Source organism: Mastigoproctus giganteus, chromosome 5 (assembly GCF_048544385.1).
Source record: "Mastigoproctus giganteus isolate SK-2022 chromosome 5, ASM4854438v1, whole genome shotgun sequence".
Lineage (NCBI taxonomy): Eukaryota > Metazoa > Arthropoda > Arachnida > Uropygi > Thelyphonidae > Mastigoproctus > Mastigoproctus giganteus.
This window is the reverse complement of record NC_143579.1, coordinates 47392004-47416345: the sequence shown is the minus strand read 5'-3', so window position 1 is coordinate 47416345 and position 24342 is coordinate 47392004. Positions and strand designations below refer to the sequence as shown.

Below are 24342 nucleotides of genomic sequence, written 5' to 3'. Positions count from 1 at the left end.
TTTTGCGATAGTTGAAAAAGATTTGAATTGCATGTTAAACTTACTGCGAGTCGTACGGTCAATTAACAAACGTTTGCCTGCTGCCCACCTCAGTGTGTTCCATCAACCATCGGAAGAAGACGTGTTACTTGTCTCCTGCTAATAAAGTCAATGCACACTTGCATAAAAATTCAAAATTTTAAATGAGCCAGATGAAAATGTTACCGCGAAGGAGATAACGGTAAAAGAATTAGATGAAATCTTTTGTATTGATGAAATCTTTCGGCGAAATAAATATCACAGAGAACCTCAAACAAAAGGTTTGAGGTTCTCTGCGATATTTATTTCGCCAGGGCCCAGAGAAGGTTGTTGTCGGCTATCGGAAATTGATTGATGAAAAGAGAAAGTCAACACTGTTCAAATATTTCCGCAACAGTCACTTCTTCATTGTGTATTTTATGTCAGAGGTTCCCAAACTTTCTCGATTCAAGGCGCACCCAGACCAAAAGAAATACCTAACAGTTCCATTTAGTAGTTAGGTCCAAACAACTTAATAAGAAATGTTGAAACTGTGAACTACCTCGAGCTAGTAGTTCGTGCGGTGTCCGACAGATGTCGAGTATCGCTGTGTTTCCTCTCAAAAATTTAAAATATTCCACGGCGCACAGTTTGGGAACCGCTGTTTTATGCAATAAACATTTAATTCCATAATTATTTTCATTATCTTTTACATTGTATATACAGTTAAAAAGTTAATTAAAAGATATTTTTAAAATTCTTTATGGACATTCCAGAAGGTCAAGGACCAATTATAATTTTTCCTATTGATTATTATATTCGATTAACGCGTTTCCGTTTTGTGCGATGCACTTGCGGGTCAAATTAATCGTGTTAATCGAGGCCAGCCTGTATACAATATTTTAGTATCGCAGTGTAAAGAATTACAATCTTAATATAAAAAGGAGACATACAAACCATTAACTTTTTAATAAGTTAATGGTTTGTATGTTATTTAAAGAAAGAATCCAATGTTGTTTGCATAGTTTTTGTCCTATATGCATTTTTAACTACAGCACAGACGTTATCGAATGCAGTAATTGTTTCTTTATCAACGTTTCTGCAGGCCAACACATTCTCTATTATGTTCAATGCGTTTTGGGCATCTTTTTTAGATGGCAGTGTGCGCACTTCTTCACTTTCACTGTCGCTGGTAACAAAAAGATCATCGTTCTGTTTGGTACCCAGAAGCTCTTCTGGTGTTGGCATTGCAGTGGTAGCAACTTCATCATCCACCTTCACAAAACCTTCAGATTCGCCAACAAAATCCATATGCTCCTCACTGTTGCTATCACATTCATCTGCTGGACCATGTTTTTCAATGATGTTCTCTCCAAAGCCACTCTTTCTGAAGCAGTTGATAATTACACTTGATGTAATAATTTCCCAAGCAATAACAAGATTACGGATAGCATCCAAGGCATTTCAGTTTGACTGCAAATTGTTCCCTTCTATGTTGTGGATCAAGTACCTTATCAGGCAAGCTCTATATACTCTCTTGGGATTATAAATAATGCCTTGATCCAATGGTTGCATTAAACTGGTGGTATTGGGGATAAAACAACAGGGGGTAAAGACAACTTAAGTGTCTCAGCAGAATGTGCTGTACAACGGTCCAGAATCATCAAAATGTTCCTTTTTTCTGAAGCCATTCTTCTGTCCAATTTTGATAATCAACACTGAAAAATTTTGACCCTAAGCCAAGCACTTCTGTTGGCCTCATAATCACAGGGAAACTGGTTAACTGCTTTAAAAAAATCTTGTCTTGGAAAACTTACCAATCACAAATGGGCATAGTTTTTTACTGCTCTCTGAATTGCATCATAACAGAACAGTGAATCTTTGTTTCCTTAATTTTCCACCATGACAAGACTCTCCTTGAACAGCAAATGTTTTGTTTGGCAGCAAATTATAAAATAAACCTGTCTCATCAAGATTTAAATATCCTTTGCCTCATATTTTTCAAGGTTGGACCGTACAGAACACAACCAGTCTGTAGCTATTTCTTTGTTGACTAATCTAGACTCACTGCAAACATTTCGCGAAAACAAGTTATTCCTGTCTTTAAATCTTTGGAGCCAGCCACTGCTGCATTTGAAGTCACTAATCCATGTTGCTGAGCTAGATAATTTGCCTTTTCTTGCAAAATCGAACCTGATATTGGCAAATTAGATGCACTCATTTGTTGTTACCACTTGAAAAATTTTGTTTCAAGCTCCTCGTATTTTTCACCACAAATTCGTTTCCGGTTTTTCATCACTGTTCCAGTGTCACACACTTCTTCAAGTCTTTTTCGGTTTTTCAGTATTGTAGATAGATAAAGTAGGTAAAGGGATGTTGTATTCCTTTGCAATGTCCAATTTGCTTCTTTCCATCCTATCAGCCTCTTGTATAATTTTTAGTTTAATTTCTAGGCTTAATTCTGTTTGTCTACGTTTTGTCACCATAACACTGCCAGATAAGATTTAATATAAACAAATTTTAAATTAATTTAAAGACAAGTTCCGAAAAAGACATCAGCTCGGATAAAATGGCACAAAAAATAGATTGCTGTATACGATAGCAAAAGACTCTTTGAACTGGGGTAACAATTGCAACTGACCTTATTCCCATGGACAGCGAGGGAGTGCATGTAAACAACTTAGAAAAACTTTTTATTCTTTGGTTAATTTAACAACTCATCCTTCAGAAAGATGTTTTTCAGAGTGCACTTGACTTTGTAGCTACCATAAACTGCTTTTGTTTACACAAAACTAATTTCTAACAAGTCAGTGCCATCCTTAGGGAAGTAGGGAGCCAGGAGGATGGTTGCAATAATCGGATCGCTCTTGTATTAAACAAACAAAATGACAATATTTATTTCTCACGGGGTGAAAAAGAACTTTGTAATACCTATTTACCGAATTTTGTTATAAACGAGTATATTTACATACAAAAGCCTATCCTTTTGCAGGGAAATGGTATGTGCTTCATATAAACAAGTACTTTGTATAAACTAAGTTTGTATTAACAAGATTTTACTGTATTATTAAGTATAACTATGCATAATAATGGTTTTTGAGAATGAAAAAAAATTTAGTATGGGAAACATTTATTTATTTATTTTTTTACGAAAACCCCAAACACGAAAGGTATCAAAACCTATAGTACTTAGTACCGTGCAGTTTTGAAGAAGTATGGGGGGGGGAGCCGTAAACTTTGCTCTAGAGACTAAACATGGGTTTCACCACTTCAATCCTCCAATAAGCAAAGTGGTGGTATTTCACCGGTTGATGAAAGTCATCTACCACCTACATAACACGGTGTACTGTAAGATGATTTAACATGATGTACTGTAAGATGATTGTTTGTTATTTAGTTTTTAGGAGCATTAGCAACTAAGGCTATATTGCTCCGGGGATATGCGGTGGTCATTTCCTGACCTTTCAGCATCCGCCGTATTTGGTGGTCATCTGTTGAACCTTGGTGTAATCAAGAAGCGTATGCACTGCTGCTTTTTTTTTTTTTTTTTTATGTGAACCCCAAACACGAGAGGTATTATAACCTATAGTACTTAGTACCGTGCTTGGGTTGGAGGTTGAGAAGACGAAAGAAGATATTTGTTGATATTGGACTTGAACTTCTGTAGATTGTAATTTTCAGGAAATACGTATGAAGGAAGGTTGTTCCAGAAAACGGCAGTTGAATGAATAAATGAGGAAGATGAAAAGTTGGTTCTGTGGGTTTGAAGTTGGACAGTAAATGGATGTTGGCTGGTGGCAGCACGTGTTCGGACTGTTTTGAAAGAGAGAGCGGGAATTATAGAAGCCAATTCAGAAGAACAGTGCCGATGGAAGTATCTGTAGAAGAGGCATGCAACAGAAACAGTACATCGATGAGAAAGCGAGTGGAGAGACTCTGTTAGAGATGAATCATTAATTAACCTAACTGCCCTCTTCTGACTGGAATCAAGAAGCCTGAGAGAGGTTTTGGGGGCACCACCCCAGATGTGGGAACAATATTCCATGGCAGGGGGGATTTGCGATTTATACAGAGTGAGCAGCTGTTTGGAAGAAAAGTAACACCGAGAGGGAAAGAGAAAACCAAGTTTTCTAGATGCAGAGGAAGCAATATTTGTAATGTGCTTGTGCCAAGAGAGATTAGAAGTCAGGGTAATCCCCAAAAGAGATACATCATTTTGCCTAGAAATCGGAGTGTCACTAAAGATAAGCATAGGAGCAGAAGAATCCTTTTTGCGAGATATAAGACAAGATTGAGTTTTAGAAGGGTTGAAATCAACTAAGTTGTCTTTGCCCCACTGGAGAATTACCTGAAGATCGGCATTTAAGGAATTGGCAGCAGATTTTCGAGAAGTTGAAGCTGATTGAGCTGGACAAGGTTTCTCAAAATGGAAAGTTGAATGCAATGTGCTATCATCGGCAAAACTATGGATAGGATTTCCAGTCAATGGAAGAAGGTCATTGATATACAAGAGGAAAAGAGTGGGGGAAAGAACTGAACCCAGGGGGACACCGGCATTAGTGGAGAAGTTAGAAGACAGAGAGCCATCTACCATCACCCTCAGTGAGCGATCAGAGAGAAAACTGGATAACCAATTACTAAAAACAGTTGGCAAACCATAAGATGGAAGCTTGTTTAGAAGACCTTTATGCCAAACACGATCAAAAGCCTTTGAGATGTCAAGAGCAACTACTTGTGTTTCACCGAACCTTTCCATTGAATTAGTCCATAAATGGGTAACATAAGCCAGAATATCACCAGTGGATCGACACTGACGGAATCCATACTGGCGATCATTGATCAGACGGAAGGTTTCTAGGTAGTTTAAGAGTTGGCTGTTAATTGATTTCTCCATTACTTTAGAAAGAGTAGAAGTAATTGCAATGGGATGATAATTGGATGGGAGGGATTTATCACCCTTTTTAGGAACTGGCTGGATATGAGCAAATTTCCAAGCAGAAGGAAAAACACCTTTGGAATAAGAAAGTGAAAAAAGGCGGCAAAGAATAGGAGTAAGTTCAGGAGCACAGGTTTTGAGAACAAGTGGAGAAATACCATCAGGACCTGGAGCTTTCTTAGCATCAAGATTCATCAAAATCCTTCTGATATCCTTTTGACGGAAGACCACAGGAGGCATTGAATGGAGCGTGTTAGGAATGGTGGGAGGTGTTTTACCAAGGTCATTAATACATGAGCTGGAAGAAAAATGGGATGCTAGCAGGTCAGCTTTATCCTTGGCTGAAGTGACAACAGAACCATCTGGTTTGGACAGAGGTGGGAGCAGAGATGGGCAAAAGTTGTGGCCAATAGCTTTGGCAAGAGACCAGAATGCTCGGCTACCATTAGGGCAAGAAGCAAGTTTTCTACTCTTAGCCTGTTCAAACTCTAGTTTGGACTGATTAATAACTGCTTTACAATTGTTGCGAGCTTTGGTGTAGGCAGAAAATGAAACTGAAGAATTAGAAACAAGCCAATTACGATATGCAACGTTCTTCTCTTGGACAGCCTTAGCACATTTATTGGAAAACCAAGGTTTAGATAAAGGACGAGATTTTAAAGTGGAGTGTGGGATAAAGGAATCCATTCCTGCAAGAATAATTTCACTGACACGATCTGAGCAAACGTTGACATCAGAAGTTTTGAAGCAGTAATCAGACCAAGGAAAAGAAGAAAAGAAGTCTCGCAGGTCATCCCATTTTGCATTCTTGTAATGCCAAACAATACGAGGTTGGGAATAGCCATGAGATAAAGGTTCCATTGGAGAAGAGACAATCACCAAGTTGTGATCTGAAGTGCCTAAAGGACCTCTCACTTCAACCTTGTACTTAGAAGGGTTGTTTGTGAGAAAAAGATCAAGCGTATTGGCTGTATGATTAGGATTATCCGGTATTCTTGTAGATAAATGAACAATCTGTGCTAGGTCATTAGTAATTCCAAAAGCCTCAGCATCTCGACCTGCTGGGTCGGTGTGACTAGAAAACGGAAGCCAGCTGGAGTTGTGAACGTTAAAATCACCAAGGAAAATTACCTCACTGTTAGGAAAGTTGGACTGGAGAAAGTCAAGTTGCAAAGAGAGGAAGTCAAAGAGCTCCAAGTGATTAGTGGAGTTGGGAGAACGGTAGAGACGACAGATGAATTTTACACAATGAGGTAGAGAGATTTTAAGCCAGAGAAGATCAAAGAGAGGAGATTCCAAATTGCCAAGTCTCTGACAGGGAATATCAGAACGGACATATGCACAAGTACCAACTTTGAGGCGAAAGGAATCATACAGCAAATAATTTGGAGATCTGAGATGAGCAGTAGTTGAATCAACTGATAACTGAGATTCAGTCAGAAAAAGTACATGGGGTTTGGAAGACTGCAAGTGGAAATGGACATCGTTGAGATTAGAATCGAGACCACGTATATTTGTGAAATGAATTAGGAAGTCCTTGGGAGGTTTAGATCTTTTCGCAGATAAGCTTGCTCTATTATTTTGACAATTCATGGTATATTCAATAGTAAGAAAAAGTGGGTGGGACATGCTGTATGAAGTAATGAAATTTTTGGATATGGCGTACATGTGGTAAGAATATACCCAGATCCTTGACATAACGTGGCCTCGACAATGCTCCCCGCATACACACTACTCGGACTCCCTCCAGTCACTGTCTGGCAGAGTAGAGGTAGCAAGATTATACACTAGCTGATCCGGAAGCTTCCTAGAGAGTTACCAATAGGTTCAGTCCGGTGTACTAACTAGCGGCCGGCCTGCGAACACCGTTTTAGAGCTGTACCCTCGAAATGTAAGGAATATTGGATCTCGCCACGATATTCATCATAACCTCAAAAATCATCAATCATACTGCATGATGGAAGAGATAGGGAAGGGTTGGCCGGAACTTAGCTCTAGAGACTAAACATGGGTTCCACCACTTTAAGCCTCCAATAAGCAAAGTGGTGGTATTTCACCGGTTGATGAGCGTCATCTACCACCTAGTACTGCCTGAGTTGCTCTGGGAAACTGGTGGTTTGTTCAGTGTATGGTATCTTACCTATTGCTAGCAAACGATCAAAATAGCTCTTGGTGGCCTGGGATTTTTGGCAGTTGAAAATTGCTCTTGCTCTTGAAAAGGCTATTCTGTCATTAATTTCAAATGTGAATTGTTCCACTGCGACATCAAGTTTCCACTCATCTCTGAAGGCAGTTGCAATTTCATCAGCCGTGGTCTAAGGGGAAAGTCGAGAGGCATATATGCTGCTTTTCGCCTTTCCCATAGTGCTTACTTCTTGGAGCTGTGAGGTGATGATGTTCCTATAGCATAAGAGTGGCTTGCTCTTCATTTGGGCGGGGAGCTCTGTTTTAGCTGATTCTTTTCTGCCAAATGCATTCCAGTTTTCGACTGTGTCGCCACGATCTGGGCCCAGCTCATAGGCTGGTATTACAAGGGCAATCTGTTGATTGGCATATTGAGGGTGTTGTCACATTTCTTGGACTGAGGCCCTGCAGGTTGGGCAGGTGGTATATTCCGTTTGGGCTGATCAGTGGATGAGTTGTCGGGCAGCTGCAATTGTGTGGCATCTTTCTGAGCTGCATGAATATGCTGCATGCTTGGTGTTTTGGTTTGATTCGATTGACTTGACTTAGGCTGAATTTTAGTGGGGATTTCTTTTCCTTCTAACTGGCATCTGTATGATCAGAAAAGTTTGAAGAGGAACCTTGAATGCTAGTCGGGTGCACGGATTTATATTGTGACCATTCACTAGGTATGTCCGTTGAGGAATGAAGTGCAAGTCATTCGGAGCATCTGTTGCTGCTCTGAGAGGGATGGGAGGCGGTTATCAAACAGCACAATTCCTTCATTTTCTTTTCAGTAGTTTGGATTATAGATGCTTTAAAGATGGCGAGTATCACATGTAATTGGGCTGGCTGCTCGGCATCTTTTACTTCTGATAGCTGTTAATGTCCAGCATTTATGGCAGGATGCTGGTTTATAGCCATATTGGTTTGCGACTCGACACAACTTCAACTGGGAGTCATGTGTGCAGACGCTTGTTGTTATTTGGTTTTTAGGAGCATTAGCAACTAAGGCCATATTGCTCTGGTGATATGCGGTGGTGATTCCCTGACCTTTCCGCATCCTCCATATTTGGTGGTCACGGGCTCGAACCCCAGTCTAATCAAGAAGTTCGCACTGCCGCTCCTGCCCACCTGGCTACAGAGGCGCCACGCTTGTGTTGTTGCATCCTTGATATCTCGTAATCTTGTCGTTGACGCTATTTTTCCGTTAGACACCTACTCTCCAGCCACTGAAATTGGCAGAACTTAAGTTCTGCAAATTTCAGTTCTGCAAGTTCTTAAGTTCCTCTTAAGTTCTGCAAATTTCTCGAAGGGGTTCTCTTTGAGAACTCCTTCGTTCCCCTTACCAATCTTGTTGCCCTTCTCTGTACATGCTCAAGAAAATGTACATCCTTCCTAAAAGGAGGCCTCCAGACCTGTATGCAGTACTCAAGTCTTGGCCTGACCATTGCCTTATACAAAGGAATAATCACTTCCTTTTCCCTGCTAGCAAAATTCCTGTATATCACTGACAAAACCTGATGACCTGTTCTGGCAGCCTGACTGCATTGCTCAGAAAACTTCATATCTGACTGCACTGCTCAAAAAACTTCATATCTGACTGCACAATTACTCCCAGGTCTTTTTCATTTTCTACCACTTTCATTTTCTACTAAGTGTAGTACCGCACAGTTGGTACATTCTTCTGGGGTTACTTCTACCCATATTCAGTACTTTGCATTTGTCAATGTTAAACTTCAGTTGCCACTTCTCAGCCCATCTGCCCAAATTTTCTAGATCCTGTTGCAGTAGCACTGTAGCACTTCTTTACTTATATAAACTCTAAAAGAAAGGGGATGAATCAGATTGGTTCACTTGATATCTATGGTTCAACTGTTGATGATCCTGCTCAGATAGCTAACAAACTGAATGAGTATTTTGCATCTACATTCACACGAGGAGTTATTAAGGGAGGAAAATGCCAGGAGTTTATCAAACTGTAACAAGGTGCTTTAACAGCTAGGTAACAAGGCACTTAAAGCTAGGCTGTGATGCATTGGAGAATTGCCCTCCCCCCTCAGTTCTCCCCCAAGTCACAGCATTCCTGCCACTTTTTGTCCATTGCTTTGCTGCTCTAGTCTGGGGCATGATATTTAAAATTAATAATATCAACAAATTTAATTAATTAATGATCAATACTACACTAAGAGAATTCTAAATTTAGATATTTAGTTTATTATGCTTATCAGAAGGCCCATACTTAATTGAACTGAAGGTATAATTTTGTAAACAGTTGTGTGCTTTTAATTGGCAGCATACATTTCTGTGTACTTCATTACACAAACAGCTATCCCTTGCAACTCTGGAGGGTGGACTTTGTTTTCTTTCTCTCTCTGTGTACATTCATCTCGGACATTTAATAGCATTAACATATGATGCAAGAAAGCAAGCTTAGACAGCATCAGCCAAAAAAAAAAAAAAAAAAACTCTTCTCGTTTCACCCATCCATTCACTCCAAAAGTTTGTTCAGCTCAGCTTTGAATTTATTTAAACTATCAACTTCCTCAATGGCAAGTGGAAGTTTGTTCCAGCAATCAACCACCTCCTGACTAAAGGTGTTTTTCCACACATCTATTCTACAACTCTCTTTCCTCAATTTGAATTTATGTCCTCTCGTGCGATTATTCCAAGCAAGAGGAAGAATCTCATCAGCATTGAGCTTGCTCTAACAATTCAAGGCCTTATACACCTAAATCAGATCACCTTGCAGGTGCCTAGTCTACAGACTGGTTTCCAGAACTTAAGCCGCTTTTGGTAACAGTAACTCTTTGTTTCACTCACTGATCTCGTTGCCCTTCTCTGTACTCGTTCTAGCAGCATTACGTCTTTCCTAAAATGAGGCCTTCAGACCTGTATGCAGTACTCAAGGTGTGGCCTATTCCCTTACACAAGGGAATAATCACCTCCCTATCTCTGCTAGCCAAATTCCTATATATCATTGACAAGACACCATGAACTACTCTTTCAAACTGTTTGCACTGCTCAGAAAACTTCATAGCTGACTGCACAATAACCCCCCAGTTCTTTTTCATTCTCCACTGTCCTGAATATAGTATTGCATATGTTACTCTGGGGTTACTGCTACCCATATGCAATACTTTGTATTTGTCAATGTTAAAATGCAGTAGCTTACCATCCTTACTGTCATTAACAATCCTGCCTACCTTCGTGTCATCTACAATATATACCTTAATCAATATCATTGATCAATCGTATCGTCTGCAAACTTATCGCCTGATATACCTTCATCAATATCATTGCTAAATACAGAAAACAACAATGGGCCCAACACAGACCCCTGGGGGACAAACTAATAACATTAGTCCATAAAGAGCAGTGTCCATTGATTACCACTCTGTCTTCTCCCACTCAACCATCCCCTTTATCCATAGTAGCAACTTGCTGTTGCTTGGGTTTTATTGGCACATTAGCGACTAAGGCTATAATGCACCAAAACCTGGGTAGCAGCTTGCACTTAATGCCATACTGCTCCAATTTGTACAGTAGTCTTCCATGCGCAACAGTATCAAAAGCTTTCCTAAAATCCAAGTATATAATATTAAAAATATTTTTTTTGCATCCAGTTCCTTTGTGACCACATCATAGTATCCAATCAAATTGGTCAGAAAAGACTTCCTTAACAAACCCATTCTGTGTCTGAACTATAACTGCAGTCTTTTCTTGATGATCCTGCACTGCTTCTTTAACCAGTGACTCCATTATTTTCTTCGGAACAGAAGTTAAGCTGACAAGTCTGTAATTATCCTATCACCTTTCAATACCACTTTGTGAATTGGAGATACATTTGCACTTCTCCAGTCCACGGGGACCTCCCCTGAGTCCAAGAATGCCTTCATAATCATGGCTAAGGACCAGCTTACTTCCTTTGCTGCTGCTTTTAATATAACCGATAGATCCAACCACCCCACATGCCTTTCTCATATTTAACTTCAACAATTTCTCTTCCACTTTCCTCTCAGTTATTCCAAAATTATTGTTTAATTTTGGAATAACTGAGAGGAAACTTATCAAGCTCCTTGTTAGAGCTTGATAAGTTTCTGGCCTCCACTTCCCTACAGAATTCCTTGTGTCAATGTAGCTGCAAAATACTCATTCAGTTTGTTAGCTATCTGATCAGAATTATCAACAGTCGAACCATCGATATCAAGTGGACCAATCTGATTTATCCCCTTCCTTCTAGAGTAATGTTTCTCAACCTTTTTTTAATTATCGCCCACTAAAGGACTTTTTTAGACAATTTTTTTTTCCCTAATCGCCACCCCTATGAAAAATTAAACAAGAAAATACCTTATAATTACTCTTTTTATTTGATGAGATCCTGAGCTTGATGCTACGTAGCTAAAATTCAGTGTTCAGTATGGTGTCAGTAAGTTTAATTCTAATGTCTCCTCTGGAGCATATATGAATTCTGTTACTTTCCTTTGTTAATATTTTATTACTGAGCTAAAATTTTGAGCTTTTTACTACTGAGCTTTTATTACTTGAGCAGAAAAAGGTGGCATGGAAAGGTTACAGAACAATAAAAAGTACTGAAGCCTATAACAGCTACAAGGTGATGTGTAATAGAGCCACAGAAAAGGTTCGACAGGCAAAGGCAGTTTATGAGAAATCACTAGCAAACAGAGCAAAGAGGGGGGATAAAGAATTCTTCACATATATAAATGCCAAGAAGAGCAGGACAAACCAGATCGGACCTTTATGTAAGGGAAAGGGGATAGTAATAAATACACCAGCTGCCGTTGCAGATGAACTCAACAGTTATTTTGCATCGATATTTACAAATGAAAAGCCTTTTGTGGCAAAGGGAAATTGTGGGAGCGAAGTTAAAAAATATGAAATTAATGATATTGAAATTTCGCAAGATTATTTAATGAAAAAACTTTCGAGCCTACAGACCAGTAAGGCTCCTGGAGTTGATGGAATATACCCTATAATCTTAAGAGAGGCGGCAAGCGAGTGCATTGAACCATTGAGGCTAATTATGCGAGCATCATTAGACTCTGGGGAGATTCCCTTGGATTGGAAAAGTGCAAATGTATCTCCCATACATAAGGGTGGCTCTAAAAGTGAAGTTGGAAATTATCGACCTGTCAGTCTGACTTCAGTAGTAGGGAAAATCATGGAGGCAATGATCAAGGGTGGAATTCAGGATCATTTGGATCGAATTGAAATTCTCAAAGATACTCAGCATGGTTTCGTAAAGGGAAAATCATGTTTAACAAATCTGGTTCGCTATTTCGAAAGGGTCACTCACGAGCTGGATTTAGGGAATAATTTCGACATTGTTTATTTAGATTTCAGCAAAGCTTTTGACTCAGTCCCACATGAGCGGTTGCTTTATAAGCTGGAACAGGTTGGAATCACTGGGAAAATCCTTAGATGGATAGAAGGATGGCTTCAGGGCAGGAGGCAGAGGGTTGTGATAAATGGCTATTCCTCAGATTGGGTTGATGTAAGAAGTGGGGTTCCCCAAGGATCAGTATTAGGACCACTGTTGTTTTTAATTTTCATAAACGACATTGATGAAGGGATAGAGGGCGTGATGTCTAAATTTGCAGATGATGTTAAAATTGGGAGAGTAGTTAATGATCACTGTCAAGCTGAGCTTCTTCAGAGAGACCTAGATAGACTTCAGGAATGGTCAGAAAAATGGCAGCTGTGCTTTAATCCAACAAAGTGTAAGGTATTACACCTGGGAAACAGTAATCCCAAAAAAACCTATTCACTTGGTGGAGTTCAACTAAAGCCAGTACTGGAGGAAAGGGACTTGGGTGTTACGATACGGTCAGACATGAAATTCTCTGAGCATTGTAAACAGGTTGCAAGGAAGGCCCATGGTGTCCTATCAATGATCTATCGAACTTTTGCAAGTAGAGATAGGGACGTGATAATCCCATTATATAAGGCTTATGTTAGACCACACTTGGAATACTGTGTTCAAGTATGGAGACCGCACCTGAAGAAAGACATCGAGCTTCTTGAAAGGGTGCAAAGAAGGGTAACTCGCCTGGTGAGATCGGCAAAAGGGCGTCCTTATGAAGAAAGACTTCGAATATGTGGGTTGCAGAGTTTGGAAACTAGACACCTTAGAGGAGATTTGATTGAGGTGTTTAAGGCTCTGAGAGGCATCAGTAAAATGAATGAGGACAAAATTTTCAAGATTATAAATGATGCTAGAACTAGGGGACATAAATTCAAGTTACGGGGGGAAATGTTTAGATTGGATTGCAGGAAGTTCTATTTTAGCCAGCGAGTTATAAATTACTGGAATAAGTTGCCTTCATGGGTGGTAGAGGCCGACAGTTTGGGGAAATTCAAAGGTCATCTGGATAGTACTTTCGGGTAAGGGAAGCACATAGGATGATAGGTTTAATTTCCTTTTTATTTATTTTTTATTTTATTAATTATTATTATTTAGTTATTTATTTTTATTTTTTTGTTTTTATCATTGTTTTGTTCGGATTTATTTATTTTTTTATTTATTTATTTTTTATTTTATTTTTTTTTTTTTTTGGCTGGTGCAGCATAAGCCATAGGCTTTCTTGCACCATGCGGCCGTTACTAATACTAATACTAATACTAAAGCCACTTTCAACATATAAGACATTGGAAAACAAGAAGTACTTTGGCCATATCAGACCATGTTGTTGGATAAAGAAGTTTAGTTTTTTTTTTGATCCCCACAATTCAGCCGCTGACTGGGCTAGCCGGGTGGGTAAAGTACCTGCCTGGCAACCCAAAGGTTGCAGGTTCGAATCCCGCCTCGGGCTTGGATCAGAGTAGTGCAAAAACTTTGGGAGGTGCATTATAGCCAACAGAAGCCGATGCACCAACAACTAACAAAAAAAAAAGGATTCAACCATTCAACCTTTTTTGAATTTATATATGCATTTTTAATTACATTTTAATTCAATGAGTTGTTGAATTTCTTCACTAGCAGACCTGGCATCTCATCCAATTGGATCTAACATCCATGGCTTTACTTCAAAAGAAAATAAATTTGAAAATCTATTATTTTTCATTTCATCTTTTAAAGAACACAAATGATCTGAATAATTCTTAAGATCATTCTTGGTGAGATATTCATTGATTTCAGCTAACTCTTGCATACCACGAAATTGTTTTCTTATTAAATTGCTTTCAAATATTTCCAGTTTGTCAGTGAAGGCTTTAAATATATTGAGAATAACTATACTGAAAGATTGATAAAGAACGGGACTAATATTTTATGCAACCTGATGATGTTGGTGCACAATGCAGTGTATTGCAAGAACTTCAGGACATTTTAATTCAATGAGTTGTTGAATTTCAGTTTGTCAGCTATCTGATCAGAATTATCAACATACTTCCTTTAGGTGGGTTATAAAACCTTTATGTCTTCCAACAATGGAGGTTGCGTCATCGATGGTACAGAATATCAAATTTTTCAGTGGTACTGGTTTTTCATCAAACTATGTTTTTTGCAGCGGCAAAAATGAATGCTCCGGTACACTCAGTTTCTATAGATTTTAGAAACATCTCTTCTTACAATTTATAATCATCATCGAAATAACAAACGTATGCTATTATAAGGGCCTTATTGTCAGTAACTGGATTCATCAATCTGAATAGAAAATTTTCTCGTTTTGTTTGTCAGTTAGCTGCTCTTCAATGTTAACTGACATCTCATTGATTCATCTTTGAATTGAATTGTTGCTCGATGGCAATGCTTTTAAAATACAGGAAGATTTTGATGCATCACTATTGAAATTTCAGTCTCTAATGTGGGTCATATAACAGCAGTGGTGTGTTTGGGCCGGAATGCACTGGAACAGCGTTCCGGTACTTTTTTCTAAATGTCATAATAGAAAATCATTAAATTTATATACCTAATATTATGAAACAATGGCATAATCAAAGGGGGGGGGGGGAGAAATATCTATTTTACCCATTGCTACTAAAAATATATATTAATAGTAATCTTTAAAATTAATAGATTTCTTTAAAATTTTATTTAAAAACAAAAATATAAATTTAGCAATGAATGTTTCTTACAAAAGTACAATGTATTAGATAAAGAGATCCAGTGAATGAGATATTCTGTGATGGGTGGGAACGCTGCATTTTGATTTGCCATGAGCTGAATGCTAGAACTGGTTGTTCTATGAACCGTGAATCTGAAGTCTGATTCAGTTACTGTACAGTTGATGCCGCGTTATCATATAGTCTTCTTCAGAATGAGCGTTCCGGTACTTCTTTTTTTTTTTTTTTATGACAAGCGCTTCGCTACTATTTTTTTTTAGCAATATCCCTCTGTATAACAGTCTCAGCAACTGTATGAGTACTACCAGTTGTTGCAACGATTTCGGTAATTTTATAAGACACAATCATTCCATCCTTTCATCATTTCATCCAATTTTATCAGGATGTTTCCTTTTTAAGTGATCTAAAAGTCTTGATGGTTTCATAGCCTCATTTGAAAAATAACTATTATACACAAGACATATAGGCTGTTTTGAGTTAGCATTAGCATTAGTAGAGGCATTTGATGCAAGAAAGCAAGCTTATGCAGCATCAGCCAAAAAAAAAAATAAATAAATAAATAGAATAGAGTTGAATGGACTTTAAATAAACCCATAAGTTAGATATTCATTCAGATAGGGTCGACACTTTTTCTTTTCAGCACTTGACAAGCGACGATGGGTTGAATAACTACAAAGAATTAAATAATAAAATACATGCAATTCTCGCTTTACGAATACCCGGGTTTTTTTTCCCCTAAGTATCAAATATCAACAAAATCGAAAATATTAACATTAATTGCAAAAAAATTAATGTTAAACATTCATAAATACTGCATTCCAAACCACGTGCATAGCTATACAATACAATGTACCCCGCTTTACGATATTAATCAGTTCCAGAGACGCCATCGTATCGTTAAAATATCGTAATGTGAACCCAATAACACATTGTTTTTTGGTAATTTGTTTCAAGATCTCTGAATTTGAATTTCGCTGCGTAAGTAAGCTATTTATCTCTCTAAAATGTCTCTATGGCCTTAAGGTCACGAGCGCGACCTCAAGGCCATATAAAAGGTCGTGAGTGTAGTTTGTAAATTGTATTAGTTACCAATTCAAATCATTAAAATGCCATACACTTTCATCATTTGAACCAATTTTGAATGCCTTTGTAATATTTTTCTAAAGCATATTTCTGGAGCTCATGACCATAAAACAATAAAAACAGTTTGCACTTTCTGCTTTATTGGGCTTTTCTGTTACTGCAAGCAATCATAAACAGGTAAACTCAATCTTCTTGCATTTGCGAAAATACCGATAGCTGGAATTGTGTGGTTTTTTTACGTTATTATGGTGAAATGTGTTTCCCCTTCACTGAAATCTTCAGTCGTATAAAAAACATAAATAAATTTTCAGAATCTTCTCTTCATTCCTTTTTTTTTTAAGCTTCATAAACTTGTTACTCCATGCGAATCGTGTTAGTTGCAATTTGTGTGTGCCATTAAAAAATGCTTATGCATGCAGTCGTGAAATTTATAATTAAAAGAGAAGATTACCTTGAAAACAAATACCTCTTGAAACATTTCTGAAGAAGACTACTCCTTGTGTAGCAAGCCAACGAGTGCTGAGCCAATAATGAGTGATTAACGAGTGTGCATTTAGTTGATGATGAGGAAGAATGAACATTCTTTAACATTTGTAAGTCGTAAATAATTTCTCTGTTATTATAATTTGCTTGATTTTGCAGGCTACGTTTTAATTTCTTTCGATAAATCAATCATTGTTTAAACATAAACTAACTTCATTGTTGAGAACATACGCTTGTTTTTAACCTTATGTCTATGGGAAATAAATTCCCACTTTATGAGTTTTTGCTTTACAAGCGTGCGCTAGGAACGAATTAACTCGTAAAGTCGAGAACTACCTATATAAACTTTTTATTTAACTCTCATAGCCCAGTTCACTCACAAAAGCATTGTGGATCAAAAATAAACAACTTCCACAAGGAAACAATAAATCAATACTAATTGTCACTTAGAAAGTAGAAACAATAGACTGAAACATTTCCTCATCCCATCCATGTTTCCTATATTGACCGATGAAACAAAAGAGCATTAGCATTAGTAGAGGCATTTGATGCAAGAAAGCAAGCTTATGCAGCATCAGCCAAAAAAAAAGAAACCCACTTCCACTTCACCCCTCTGTTCGTTCAAAATACCTGTCCAGAGTAAATATATAAACCACACCAACAACGCCACTGCCAAGGATTGCGGAGATATTACCTCTGAAAGCACTTGGGCATTTAATGCCTGTGAAAAGCAAAGATGGTTGAATTAAATCACACCATATCTTCTTTTTATCAAAATTTCTCACTCACTCCTAATATAATATACCTATATGTTAAAAATCAGTTGTCTCAGGGGAAAAGAAAACCCAATGAGAGAAATTAAGTATTAAGGAATAAGGTGTCATCGGGTAGCGATATCGCCCCCGTTGAGAATCTCTGTTCTAAATAAGTAAAGAAGTCCTTGCTGGTTTTCTTAGCATCCTTTGCTTGCCTAACCTCCTTTTTGACCTGATTACAGATTAGCATTAATCTGTAATAGTTGAGTAATTAGGCCTATTACACACTCCTCCTTCTCCTTTCATTTTTGCTTTCCAGTGCTTATGTCACACCAAACTAACTCAACATTGCACTGACTATCCATGTTAACTGGATGCACTTCCTTAGATTTTGTGTTTCTTAATTAACAGCATATTCCCTCCTGACGTAGCCCAGTGGTCAGGAGCGAGAGTGCATAGCACGCGTTCCTTGAGTGGACTGGGGTTCAAGCCCGTGACTACTAAATACGATAAATATTTGTATTGATGATTTATTGTAAACTCTACTGACTTGGTTGTCGTACCGGAGTGTAAACAGAAATTTTAGGCCTGACGTAGCCCAGTTGTCAGGAGTGAGAGTGCATAGCACGCGTTCCTTGAGTGGACTGGGGTTCAAGCCCATGACTACTAAATACGATAAATATTTGTATTGGAGATTTATTGTAAACTCTACTGACTTGGTTGTGCCGGAGTATAAACAGAAAATTTATCCTTTGTGTTCACATTGTACTCCCTAAATTCCAATTCTGCATTCCTTATATCTGTGTGACACCACATCTCTGATATCCCAACAATATCTTCCTTTTAATTTCATCATTTATTTACTATTCTCCTAGCATTGGTGTACATGCAAGTATATATGCACCTATTCTTATTCTTAGTTAACCTAACATAACCCATGTATTTATTTGTTTCATGATGACTCCCACCAGTCCCTGAAACCCCCTAGCACCCTACTCTCTAGGCCACAGCTCATTCTAATAGAAGCAGTGCAAGAATCAATTTCACCTCTGCCTGTGGCTACTGTTAATCTTTTAGTCTGGGAATCCCCCCCCCCAAAGCTAGCAGTTTTCTGACCCACTTAACACTGCCTCGATATCATCAGAAAATATTCTTGCACCCTTTCTATTTAAATATATCCCCTCCCTTTAGAAGCAGTCTCTCCTGTTAACAAGCACAGACCATGCTGAGAAAAATTCTACCCCATGAGCCTTGCAGTCTCTCTTCAGGGCCAAATTGATTAACAAGTACAAGATCATGTACTCCCTCCTATCGTGTCTGGGCAGAACTGCAGACACTTTTAAATTTAAACCTAACTCACGACTTTTTTCAACATTGACCTGTACTTGTTAAATAAGTCTGCAAATCTCCTACTCTTAGTGTCATTAGTGCCAACATCTACAACAATATCATCCTTTGTGCCCTTAAAAGATGATATCTGCTCTACTACATCATCAACTTCTGCCCCTGGCAGACATACCCTGGTCCTGACAGCAATAATGAGTTTTCTAAGAACATTACAGATGCACCTTCTCTCCCTGCAGACTGTTGTAGGTTACTTTCCTGAGAAGATCTTCAGGAGAACCCCAAACCTCTCTAATTCATCTTGCTGTCTCTACCATCTTCATTAGCTTTTTATATCAATGTTATTGAGTTAATGGTCCAACTCCCACATTTTTATATACTACAAAAGCTGAAAAACCCAAACAATAAATGTGGGAAGAACAATTAATAAAATAAACTTACAATACTGATAAACATTGCAGCCCATTCATTCATTTTCCCTCTATCCCAGATTTATTTCCCCCTTAGCCTCCCTCAGGCACAGGAGGTTACAGCAAATTCAAGGCAGACTGTCCAAATGTCCACTGACTAACCACCTTTCTGATACCTCTGCAGACCTGCAAAGTTACTAGAAAATGATAAAACAAGCTCTCAAAACAAGCCAGACCAATCAGTCACTGTTGGCTTCCTCATAGCTGGTACTTGGAACCATAACTTCCCTTAAGGTATAGCTCTATGAAGTTTAGATTGCAATGTCGAAACCAATCAGTTCTCACAGACTGCCACTATTGTCATATCAGTTTGCTTATGTGAGGTGTCTGTATTGTGCTTTTCTTCTCTATAGAAGAAAAAATTCTGTGCACGGTTGAAAGTCATTCTTTAGCTGCCCCTTCTCTCTCATTCTGTATACCTTTCACCCACGTAATTCATGATACTGACTGCTTACATCAGCAGTAAGTTTCTTATAACAAGAGTTTGTTGATGAGGAGCGAAATTTTAGTGTGAATGCATTTTGCAATAGCTAGTAAATGTGTCTACCTGCATATAAAAATTTTCTCTACTGTAATTTAAAACTCCCTCAAATCTGCTGTTGAAGGCCATAGCACTTTGGTCACAACATGTGGTTATCGCCACCCCTCCCCTCAGCAACCCTATCTCTTGTTATTTATCATTGTTATAAATTTATTTAATTTATTCCCACAAGCACTATTTAGTGTTATATTGGTTTTCAAACTTTCTTGTGTATAAAATATTCAAATGTTGCATCTTCTGTTCATTAATTTTGTTTTTAGATCATGCAAAGTGATGTTTTTATTTTTCAGGACCTTATTTCATGTATAAGAAATTTTTTTAATTTCTGTATTATGCTTTTTTTTTGCATTTTATTTGTTATTCACATAAAACATATTCATCATGTTTATATTTATTATTATGAAAAGCATGATTATATTGAAATAAGTCTTGCGACTATGATGAAATATGAAATAAAATCGTTAAAATAAGATACAGTATAGAAGAAAGTTTCTTAGAATGAAAATTAAAATATAGGAATAGAAATAAATGCAATAAGAATATATGGATAAGGAATAAAAGCACCAAGAGTGATAAAGGTACTAAAAGTAATAAAAACAAAATATACAAATCAGTGTGGACTGAACAATGGATTACCAGAAATGAAAATTTATTTATTTATGGTCTCACTCTGATAATTGAGCATACATTTTGGGCATTATACCTCATATATGAGACCCTTTAATAATTAAGAAACACCAACTCAAACAGACTATTAAAAATATCTGTTTCTCAACTATGGAATGCTTTTTATCACTGCCGGATAGCCATTTCTGTGCTTACTGACATTTCCTCAGTGAGGAGCAAGGTGTGAAAAAGTTCAAATTTACCAGGTAACCTTATTTTACATTGTATCCCCTTTTGCAGTGTTGTAAATTGAAGCACATTTCATCTGAAATCAAATATTATGGTCCCATACAGTATAAAATAAGGTTAACTGGTTGTAAATACAATTTTTCCATGCCTAGCTTCTCACTGAGGAAGTGCTAAATAAGCATGGAAACAGCTATGTGGGAAGTGGTAAAAAGTATTCCATAGTTAGGAAATGATATTGTTCGGTAGTCCTTTTGATCTGATGTCCCTTAATTATTAGCAGGTCTCATACTTGTGGTGAAGTTTGCAACTTTAGCATTATTATTTTATTTAGCAAAACTAAATGAATTTTGGCATGTTATTTTCAGTAGTGTAGCATCTACTCAGTACCATTTTCTGAATTAATTATTAGTACAGTAATCCCTCAATTAATGCACTAAATTTTTTTTTTTATACCAAAAATCAGTTAGTGTGGTACAAAAATTCGATTAATGCGGTAGCTATAATGCGAGTCCATATTTTTCGAGCATTTATTTAGTCACCACTTTAATCTTTGTGTCCGTTTTTTTCAAGCGTTAATTTTAGTCATTTTCTTTTCTTTGTTTTCTTGGTAAACGTTTTTTTTTTGTTTTCTTTCTTTGTAAACCGCGAGTTCGGTTTACAAATGAGTACAAAGAAAGATGATGCCAATGCACTATTAAAAATCAAACCAAAGACAGATGAGTACAAAAAAAAAGATAAGGTTGTGCCCAATTCCATTTCTTATGTATGTATGGTATTCTGCTAAATTGATTTAGCAGACACCAGACAACCGTATCAACTGCTAACAGTACATGTACATTTATTTTATTATTTTATTTTTTTCCTTAAAGTTTAGCTAATACGTAATTTATTCTCAGTTGTGAGCAAAAGAAATAGTGAAGTGAAAAGTGGTCGTATAAAGAAGAGTCGAAATGTTAATTCCTTAGAAGAAAAACTAGAAATAATAAAGAAGCATGAATGCGGTAATAGTAGAGTAAAAATAAGACCGAGCCATGGGTGGGTGAATTAACAATACGAGCAATTTTTCACAAAGCAGATGAGTGCAAAGAAAAAGATAAGGTTGTTCCCAATTCCGAATGTATGCAAACAACTTCTAACAGTACATGTACTTTTTTTTTTTCTTTCTTAAAATTTAGCTAATATGTAATTAATGGAAGAGAAATTGTCGAAGTTAAACATAAAAAGGCACCTGGGGCAGATGGAATCTATCTAGTTATAAAAGGAGGCAGCAAGGGAAGTAAGCAAACCCTTAGCCATAATTATGAGAGCATCCCTAGAGTCAGGGGAGGTCCCCATGAACTGGAGATGTGAAAATGTATCCCCAGTTCACAAAGGGGGCTCAAAGGGTGACACAAATAATTATAGATCTGTTAGTTTAACTTCTGTTCCGTGGAAAATAATGGAGTCACTGGGTAAAGAGGTGATACAGGATCACCTAGACAAGACAGCAGTAATAGCTCAGACACAGCATGGGTTTGTTAAGGGGAAGTCTTGTCTGACCAATTTGATTGGATACTATGATGTGGTCACAAAGGAACTGGGTGCAAAAAATAATTTTGATATCATATACTTAGATTTCAGGAAAGCTTTTGATACTGTTTGCACATGGAATACTGCTGTACAAATTGGAGTATGGCATTAAGGGCAAGTTACTGCAATGGAAAAAGGGATGATTGAGTAAGAGATGGCAAAGAGTGGTGATAAATGGATACTGCTCTACGTGGACTAATGTTTTTAGCAGAGCCCCCCCCCCCCAGGGTTCACTGCTGGACCCATTGTTGTTTTGTATTTATCTGTGAAGGTATATCAGGCTTAATGTCCAAGTTTGCAGATGATACAAAGGTTGGAAGGGTTGTTAATGACAATAAAGACAGTATACTACTGCAACAGGATCTAGAAAAGATAGGCAAATGGGCTGAGAAGTGGCAACTGAAGTTTGCCAACTGTAGTTAGCTATGAAAGATTCCAGTATGCACAGAAATTGCCATCTGAGGGAATGATAAAAGCATTCCATAGTTGGGAAATAGACATCTTTCAATAGTCGTTTGATCTGGTGTTTCTTAATTATTAGCAGGTCTCATATGTGAGCATAATGCCCAAAATAAAAAGTTTTTCATTAGGATTTTTGTGCATTTTATTTCTTTTAGGTTTCAAATCTGATAATGGGGGAGCAGAATTTGAATACAAGGAAATAGCTTGTACAGAAGAGGACATGCATGATAGGGAGTGGGATCATGCTTTTGGTTAATAAACACATAGTTTAAAACAGTCTGCTATGACTAACATATGTACTTGTTAAACAAAAATGCATTACACTAAAGACTAGTATTATCTATGTGTTGATTATAAAATCTAACTGTTGGATAGTAAAAATGGCTTCTAACCAAATCTACCATAAAAAATAGAATAATATAAGAAAATCATAACAAGATTAATTACTTTTTTTTTTATTTTAGCACAGATTTTTATCTAATATGTAATTTTTCAAATTATTTAGGATACCAGTTACAGAAAAAGTCCGTTGACAGGTCACAGTCCAGCAGCCACAGTGTGTTCTAGTAGTCTTCCGTTGACTCCAAGTCCAGCACCAAGTCAAGCTTCGCTGCATTCAGCTAGTAGTCCTGGCCATCAGGTCTTATCTCTAACAAATCCAGCCCTCGCTGGTACTAGACATATTTTACACCCTCAAGTATGTAGCTGCAATATTTCCTGTTTTTTATTTATTAATATATATAAATACAAGGTATGCACTTATATTAATATAATAATGTAGCTATTAAATAACAAGACTTGCAATAAAATAAATATAATGAAACATTTCGTACCTTATGAGTTATCCCCTTCAAAATAATTGCCTTGAGCCTGCACACACTGTTTCATATATTTCTTTCAAGCACAGAAACATTTAATGAAGTCAAATTCTTTTAGCCCTTTTAATGCTTCGCTCTGTTTTTTTTTTTTTTTTTTTTTTTTTTAATGTCTACAGTGAACTGTGTTCCCTTAAGTCTTTTCAATTTAGGGAAAAGAAAAGGTCACAAGGGGACATGAACAAATCACTGTGTGTGTGTGTGTGTGTAGATGCACCCTACTCACTAGACTAAGTCTAGCGAGTAGGGTGCATGTTCACACACACACAATGATTTATTTTTTGGGCAGAACCTGGTGAAATAGAAAGAATGTTGTGTGCTGGAACATTGTCTTGATGGAGCATCCAACCATCCTTCCACAATTCAGACCTCTTCCTTCAAAGTTTTTCTTGCAGCCCTTTCAGAACGTCAATGTAGTATGTTTGATTGACAGTCTGATTTGGTGGAAGATGTATTCACCCATAATAATTCCTTTAATATTGAAGAGAACAAGAAGCATGATTTTCATTTTTGATTTTTGACATTCTTTCTTCTTTTGGTCTAGGGGATTATTTTGTTTTCCATTGCGTTGACTGTACTTTTATTTCTGGGTCATAGTGGGACACCAAACTTTCATCATAAGTAATTACAGAACTCAACAAGTCTGGGTCTTCAATTTTTTTCGAAACATCTTCACAAACTTGGAATCTTCTCATTCTTTGAACTTCATTCAAAATTTTTGGCA

The 24342-nt window shown here is 37.4% G+C and overlaps 1 protein-coding gene across 5 annotated transcripts in view; it reads left to right on the top strand.

Moving 5' to 3' along the window:
- Positions 1-24342, top strand: part of LOC150085373 (uncharacterized) — a 444699-nt gene that overhangs the window by 369162 nt on the left and 51195 nt on the right. For all 5 annotated transcript variants that reach the window (XM_090373179.1, XM_090373178.1, XM_090373180.1 and 2 more), the window contains one exon: positions 23249-23440. In XM_090373179.1, coding sequence (XP_090229305.1) covers positions 23249-23440 — 192 coding nt within the window. The remainder of the gene's footprint in view (positions 1-23248; positions 23441-24342) is intronic.